Below are 8,695 nucleotides of genomic sequence, written 5' to 3' on the forward strand. Positions count from 1 at the left end.
CAATATTGAATATATACAAAGATAATGAAATAAAAGAGTAATATATAATTTAAACATTATAGTAGAACAGTTTGGAATGAAAATTTCCATAAATTGAACTAAAAAAATGGCATTTTGTGGACAAACTCTAGTTAGAAGTAAAATAGTTATTAATAATAAAATAATAGAACAGATAAATACTTTCAGTTATCTTGGATGTGAAATATAATATGAAGGAGAAAAAGACATAAATTTAACATTTTCAACATTTTTACAGATTATAGGCCTGATAAATAGAACACTCAACTCAAATATAGTACAAAAAGAAACACGTTTGAAAATATACAATACTTTAGCAGTGCCCACATTATTATATGGCAGTGAAATTTAGGTAATAAACAAGATAAACAAAGAATAAAAACAAGTGAAATGAAATTTTTGAGAACTGCAAAATACACATTATTAGATCAAAAAAGGAATGAAGACATTTTAAAAGAACTAAAAATAAAATCAATAGAAGAAAAACTAAACAGTTATAATCAAAAATAGATAGAATATGTAAGCCTAATGGCTAATAGCCAATATCCTAAACAAATAATAAAATACAAGCCAACTGGAAAGAGAAGGCCGGGTAGACCTTAAAAAGAAAAAGGATATTAGATGGATAATGAGATAGGAACAGACCAATATGGTCTATATCCGTAATTTGTTTTATGATGATGATGATGAAAGTCGTCAAGAATTATGTTATATAATGTTGTGTTCAATATATATTTTGATTTCCTTTTTTCAGAAGGAGGTTACCTAAGATAAAGACTGTCTATGGCCTCAAATAGAAAGGATTGACCATTAATTATCATTATTATTAGACAACTTCCAGTGTCAGAAGATTCATCACGGTAGATCCGCTATAGGATACACAAACTCTACTCTTCACTCTCGCACAATCTCAGACAGTGCATTGTGTGTATATGGAATACATCAACTAGTGGATGCTTGAAATGCATTCACCATTCTCCATACAAATAAAGTTACTCCTCATTCCCTTTCACACTTTTAGGGATAATCCTTTGTTCTTATACTTTTTTCCTTGTTCTACCTTGGGAAAATTTCCCTGGCATCTATCCGGTAGCCACCTCTCCATAACTTTTGTCTCAATCATATTATTTCTCCATCATCTATCATATAAACTCTACACATTAAATCTATCTATCAATTTATCCTTATATCCGATACTCTACATACCCAGTATAATCTTGGTCAATAATCTGTGTATCGTTCTCAAAATTTTCCTCATCCCCTCAAATTGCAAGCAATCGGATCTTAGCAGTAATCCAAGTGTGGTCTAATCAGGGCTTATAAAATAGAATCGACACATCTTTATTTCTGGTAGTCAATGTCCTTGCTAAGATAGCTCTCTTTGGGATTGTGTTCACCAACTTCAATTCCGTATCTACCATCCCACAAGATTCCTTGCCTCCTTGGTTTCTTCCAGTATACTCCTCACAACAGACTGCATCTTCTATCTGTAAATCCCATAGTTTAATATCTTCCACTGATAGTAATAAAATTAACACCAATTCTTAGATTGTAATAGCGACTTTTCCTTACATTTATCAGAGAAAAATACTAATACTAGTTCCACAAAATAAATAAATAAATTATTGTTTCAATAATTTATTTATTTTTCATTATTCAATTGTCTTGAAAATTTAAGAAAAAAATTAATAATAACATTAACAATATATCATTAGTAAATAAATAGTATTATTTAATATTAACAAAGTTGAGGAGATTCAGAAGAACGATCGTCCATATTCGGCTGTTTCATTTTATATCGTTTCACGTTTTTAATTCAATTTTTTGTCAGATAATTCGTTACTCATGACAAAATAATAATAAAATAAATAAAATTTGTAAGGCGTACAACTCTTTTTTTGTAAACTTCGTTGATAAATAAATGGCAATACTGTATACAATATTAAATCATGTGTTTCCGGTATTACAGGAATCTTAAATATTAAAATATTACCATTGAATTTATTGCATATTTTGAAACAACTTCAGAGGGCGCTTCTTAAATCATTTACAGAAACGTAATGCGGGCAGTACAGAAAATAAAATGTAGTCTGAAATCTAGTGTAAAATTTATACTATAATCGTATGACTTTACTAAAGGCAAATGTCAGGTTAGTAATATATATATATATATATATATAAAGGTTTAATGACTATTACCGAGAGAAAAGATGACAAGATATATTTAAGATATATTCTCTCGGTAATAGTCATTAAACCTTTTTTTATAATATTCCAACCGAGTAAAAATGAATTTTGAAAAAAAAAAATATATATATATATAGTGTTCACTAAATAATGTTGCTAAAACTCTTTAAAGATAAAACTTCATTTGCACACATAAAAAATACATGTAACTGATTATTTCACAAAATTCTGTTTAGTAAAATATTTCTATTGCTGAATATCTTTTCCAATATTATTAAATAATGTTTTGATAGGGTGGTGAAGTGTTTTCTTTTTATTGAAGAAAAAAGTGTTTCACGTTTAATATGCAATCCATACGAGAAGGATTAAAAATAAGAACGATGTTGTCTTTGCCCTTTCTCTATACTTCTTAAAATATTAAATAATATATATATATATAATTTAAAAATAACAAAAGGGGTGAAATCTTGGGAAATCGATTAATGCAGTTATTTTTCATAATAACTGCATTAATATATTTAATATATTAATATTCTGGTGTTAACTAACACGCCTTCCTAGAAATGACTCTATGAGTTAATCATGTTTTTTTTTTTTAATTTCAAACTTTTCATAGGTAGTTTCTAATTTTGTAGTTTCGCAAGCTAAAATGTTGTTATTAATACTACCACTGTTTGAAATCTTCGGATAATGAATATAAATAAATTCAGTTAAGTTCTTGATTTAAAAATAAATAAATAATTGATAATAAATAAAATAAAATAAAATAAATTGATAATCATAGGGTGGTGCGTGATTGGAATGGATTGCCATTGGATGTTGTGAGTGCAAGCAGTGTGAATGAATTCAAGAATAACTATGATAGCTGATGTGTGTAGTATGTGGCCTCCCTCGATGAGTCCCTGACTCCCTGGAGGTCTCTCTTAATAATAATAATAATAATAATAATAATAATAATAATAATAAATAAATAAATAAATTGTCTGTTGACGTCTTCATAACGCGCGTTCTAGAGATGATCTCTACCTCATTACAAAATGTGTTGTATCATATTCCCCCCCCCCCACACACACACACACTAAAAGTGGGGTATTAGTGGAAGATAACCCAAAATTAGTATTTACATGTAACACGATTTCAAATATAAAATACTTAAATTCATAACACCGTTACACGTTCAAGGATATTTCTATTATTTAATAAATAGCAAAATTACTGTAGGTACTGTCAGTAAAATTACTTCTGTCATTATTTTCACTAATATATTGAGTGCTTACTCTTACTATCCTGTACATTTTCTCAGACTAGTAAGCGACCTAACGAAATCATCATCCCATGACAGACGCACCTGTTGACCTCATTATCACCAAACACCTTTCCCTTACCAAGGGAGTCATTCGTCTGCAGCCGTTAAGTCATACTTCCGCATCTCGCGGGTTCGAGCCTGTCTTTACAACAAATGCACAGTTCGCATTTAAATCAACATCAATCTTTGCAGTTGTGTTTTGTTGATTGAAATGACAAAGCCCTCTGGGTCTCTGACCTGACTTACTTAGAGGAAGTGAGTAATATTCTGTTCAATATGGGAGTCTAATTAGCTCTATTCTTTTACAAATGCGTCAGTTAAAGACCAGTAAGAGCAAAATAAATAAATATATGGCTGTGTGTATGTGGGTACACAATATGTACGAAGGCTTTCTAGGGGATATAGCTACCATAAAAATATTTTCTTGTCGTTATATCAAGAGCCTCTAATACACTACCCTAGGGTGTTGCCATAGTTTCAGAGTTCAACCCATTGTTCTTTGTAGAGGGAATTTACTGTACTTGTAAAATAAAGATAAGAATAGTGACAGTGTTACAACACTCTGCTAATTATACACATTCTGTACAACTGCATTATTTTCGCTTAATCACCCTGACATGACTTAAACCCATTAAGGTTTATCTTATTCAACTTTTTTTTTCCTTTTTTTTTTTTTTTTTTGTCGCCAATGGCTTTTCTTTTTCATAAGTTTTGTTTTCTTGGTTTTGAAACATTGCTCTTTTTTTTTTTTATTTTATTTTAGACACATCGGATGTAAAACGGTTCACAAAAGAGACGGTGTTCGTATAAATTATTCCTATTACGTTCTCTCTCTCTCTCTTTCGCTCTCTCCCCCTTGGTATTTGTGTATATGTGCGTGTGCTCAGCTGCACACTAGGTCTGCATTGCCTGGCTGCGCGTAATCTCGTAGAATGGCGTCCGTGTGCGCTACCACTGCTATTGATTTCCGATGGTCCAACAACTTTGGGGGGTGATGTCTGTCGGCGCAGCCAGGAGTTCTTTATGAAAAGACAACGGATGATATTATACAAGCACACAGTCGCTAGCATTTAATTGTTTTTAAGTCTGACTGAACACGAAATATGTTTTTAAAAGATTCGAAGAGCTTTCCTTTGATAACTGGGTTCGATCACCAAGTAAAGATAAATGAGTGACAAAAAATTAGTATTTAGTTGCAGTGACATTTCCCCTCCCTCAAATTACACTATTTGTAACGCATAACCACATTCAACATTGCATTACAAAGTATTTGTCGCGTATAATACGCATTAGCGTGAAGCAAGTTACACTACGCAGTTATAAATGTTCCATGCATAACGTACGCACGGTATTTTGCTTTCTATCGTAATGCTAAACGTAATTTAAGTGAAAAATGACAAACAAAAAAAAATATATATAGACTTACTTCATTTGTTTCACGATAGTACTTTTCCCAGATTCGCCAGCACCTGGAAAGGATAGAAATGGTGATCAATATCCATTCTGTTTTAGATTTTAACTCTCCCGTTCTCTCTCTCTCTCTCTCTACACATACACACACATACATAGATACACAGCACATACATATAACGATCCACTGTTCCACTCTGTTAGATTTCTTGTAATAACTTGGGAGAAAACTATAACTGGGCGGGGATGATTCCACCGCATATTCTTTAGGCAGGTAAAAAAGACACCAAGTGTATTAGCAGAAGCACATAAAAAATTAAAAAATATATAAAAAAAAAACACCACACAAAGCACCATACACATTTGGCTATTACAGGTGCTTACCTAGCAATAATAGTTTAATATCTTTGGCTGCTTGAATCCCATCTTCCTTGAGATTTTTCTCAATTTGTTTGCTCCTAGCCAGGGCGGCGCGTTCCTCCGCGCTCATTGCACATCCCATGATTGTTACGGATGCTAGAACACCGCTTCCTCCTTCTGTTTCTCACTCACTTCGAAAATAAAACTCTAGGGAAATACTTCCCTAGATCCACTTACGATCCCAGCCCAATCTCAAGCACTGGTATCATGCTTTCTACACTGACCGAAAATGAGCCTGATGGAAGAATAGCAACGCGAAAAAGACACTGTCAACAGGCCTGCCGCCTGTTTCTCCAGCCGTACAACCCAACTGCGTTCAGGTGGACTACTGAAGAGAGGAACCTACCAATGGGAGCCACGCGTATTGGCCTCCGTTTACCGTTTCTATGGCCGTGCCTCAGGGAGAATTGTGGGATAGATGACGTCAAACGCCGCCATTTTTACTCATCCCAACGATGGTAGATAGTCATACGATATGTATTCTACGATGATAGATCGTGGCGTACGGGAACGCTAATTTTCCATACCACAAAACAGTGAGATTCCGACATTGGTCCGCCGCGTTACGGACGAATGACCTTTACGGTCATATTAGCGATGTGTTCGTTAAAAGAAGCTGCAGCTTTTTTTTTTTTTTTTTTCCGTCCAATTATTAAAGCGCAAGCTTCCGATAAGTGACATTTACAACGCGATCGGGATATCCTGGAGCGCGCGCAGTTGGTATGTACGGTTTATAAAACCAGATAAAGGGATAAAGAGCGCATAAGTGCGGTTTATTCTCTTGGAAGTGGCACGGACTGTTCAAGAAAGAAGCCGAGGGAGAAAGTAATAATAAGAAAAAAGACGGAAATACGCTATCACAGTGCCACGATGTTGTCTGCATGCGCTAATATTATTATCATACTGAATGTTATATTTGGGAAAATTTTAAACATTTAAACGGCGTTCAGGAGGTTTTTGTTTATGTCTTCGTTCATTCTGGAATTGTGTAGATAGATAAATAAATATATTTCATAATAAACTTATAAGCGCATACTACATATGAGACTACATATGTTGCTAATCATTGCTTAATATAAATGAATAGATAGTAACTAATTTGTTAGGTTGTCTTTTAAAGCGATTTAACAATGCTAATTATTATTATAATATTATAATTTTCCTGTTTTATATCTTTAGTTTGATTCTTGAAGATATATTGTAGCAGCTTAGCTTTCTAAGTGAAGCTAAAATAATGATAAAAGTTTTAAGTAAACAGGTGATTCTTAATCATAACTTAGTTGAACTTAGTTTTATGAAAACAGACGATGCCGACAAAAGTGTAGGTTTTGTTAATTTAAGTCGTATTATACAAGCTTTGCTAGCCTCACGGTCAGACGACGTCTTTGTGCAGACGTTTGGTGATAATAACAAAAGATTTTCTGTAAGAAAAGCGAAGTGTGTGTGTCCCGTTAAGTTGACCAAGTTCAAAACATCGGTAGCTGTTTATGATTAAGGACATACTGTGCATATGTAGTGAAAAATAAAAAAATTTTAAAAATCTGAAAGCCATTGGCAAATGTTCCGTTTTATACATGTTACATCACATCGTCTACTAATTATGTATACATTTTATATAATTATTATTTTTTTAAAATTTAGTATTAATATAATCTCAACATTTAAATATGCCCACACTATGGGCACACTTGGCACTCACCTTGGCTTAACATTTCTTTACAGTTATATTTCAGTTGACTGATAATAATGTTCATCAGCAATTATAGCCAATAAAATAAAGTTTAAATTAAATTTCAGAAAAAAATCTCGTTTTGCTTGTTTTTGATATTTAAATAATAATAATAATAATAATAATAATAATAATAATAATAATAATAATAATAATAGGGAACTTTTAATCATCATTAATTCTGTGATATAATGAGGAACCTACTCATGTTTTGCTGGAATCTAAATTCTCCATATCTTGAACCGAATTCAGTGTTATGTGCAAAATATCGTGAACTATTATAATACGTATCTTGAAATTCAAAGAAAACAGTTTTTCTTTTTTTCTTTCATATCTTTTCTCCTTCTACGTATATCTTTTGGAAGCAATAATATTCCTTTAATATTTGTCAAGGATTGCAGCCTACATTTATTCACGAAATACATCAATAGCTTCTATCCTGTTCAAGTCCTGCAGCACACCAGATGGCGCAACTTATACTTCTCGCTAACCAAAAAGAAATAGACAAATAAATGATTCGCAAAATGCAAGCACCTTATAAGTCGGCTTGTATTTTTTTTTTTTTAATCGGTATGCAAGTTATTCCAAAACTATGGCTGAAATTTATTCAAATTAACTATGCGGAATCCTTGCAAACACTTGTAAATGAATTTATAGTTTATCATAGTTGATCTAGAAATATGAAATTAACGTAAATGCGCCTAAATCCTTAAATGTACCAAAAGTCATATGACTATTTTGTCAAATCAGTAAAATCGAGCACTAAAATACCAATATTAAAAAAAAACTGTATCCAGAACTTCTTGTTCTTAAAAAAAAAAAAAAAATCCAAGTAATTCACGAATCCCTATTCAAATAATATAAGTTAACCCTAATGATGTTGTAATTTCTTTCTCAGTCACTTAACTCACTAATTGAACAGCTTAGTTCTGTTAACAAAACTCAAGCAAACAGTGCAGTAAGAAATGATAAACTGCTAAATGTTAAACTCCATCAACAGTAAATAGAGCAAGGCGACTGAAAAATGGCGAACGTGTTTCTCCATAGCATTCTTGTTTGGTGACGAGATTTAACATAACAAAGCCGTTTCTGGCTTATGCAGTAAAGGATACTACATGCTGTTGTTTAGAATTACTATCGTAGCAACTAAAGCTATAGGACCAGTGTATTATTTCTTTTAATTACGTGTTTGCCTTTTTCAACTTCACCTGAATAGTCATAAAGTTGTTTCACGTTCATTTATATAAATATAATTTGAGTGTATAGAAATGTAAGTTCATAATATTGTATGAAGTTAGCGTATATAAATTACACGGTATTAATAAATAAATCAACAGCTAACTCTTCATACATCCTAAAATCGGTTGATTCCATCTTCGATATCAAAGTTCTTTTTTCCGATTTGTACTTAATAAACTGTGCATAAACTATTCACAATTTATTTTTTGTCAGTTAGGCCATATAATTTTATGCTATTTCAAATCCTTTTTTTTTTTTTTTATTTTGAGCACTAGCAAGTAAGAAAATTATTACAATCGTAAAAAGCAGTAGTTGTAGCTAACTGTACTATGAAGGTGAATAATCTATTGTATCGGACGTCGGACAGCCTTGTGGTCCCTATACCA

General features: G+C 32.2%; 1 protein-coding gene across 1 annotated transcript in view; it reads right to left on the bottom strand.

Moving 5' to 3' along the window:
- Window positions 1-5,627, bottom strand: part of LOC150097038 (guanine nucleotide-binding protein G(o) subunit alpha-like) — a 178,364-nt gene extending 172,737 nt beyond the window's left edge. Inside the window, exons 1-2 of the mRNA XM_090408506.1 lie at window positions 5,306-5,627; window positions 4,938-4,980 (exon numbers count right to left, since the gene is read on the bottom strand). Coding sequence (XP_090264632.1) covers window positions 4,938-4,980; window positions 5,306-5,423 — 161 coding nt within the window. The 5' untranslated portion in view covers window positions 5,424-5,627. The remainder of the gene's footprint in view (window positions 1-4,937; window positions 4,981-5,305) is intronic.
- Between the last annotated feature and the right edge of the window lie 3,068 nt (window positions 5,628-8,695).

The sequence above is a fragment of the Typopeltis vanoorti genome, chromosome 18 (assembly GCF_054136105.1).
Source record: "Typopeltis vanoorti isolate ZY-2024b chromosome 18, IOZ_Tvanoo_1.0, whole genome shotgun sequence".
Classification (NCBI taxonomy): domain Eukaryota; kingdom Metazoa; phylum Arthropoda; class Arachnida; order Uropygi; family Thelyphonidae; genus Typopeltis; species Typopeltis vanoorti.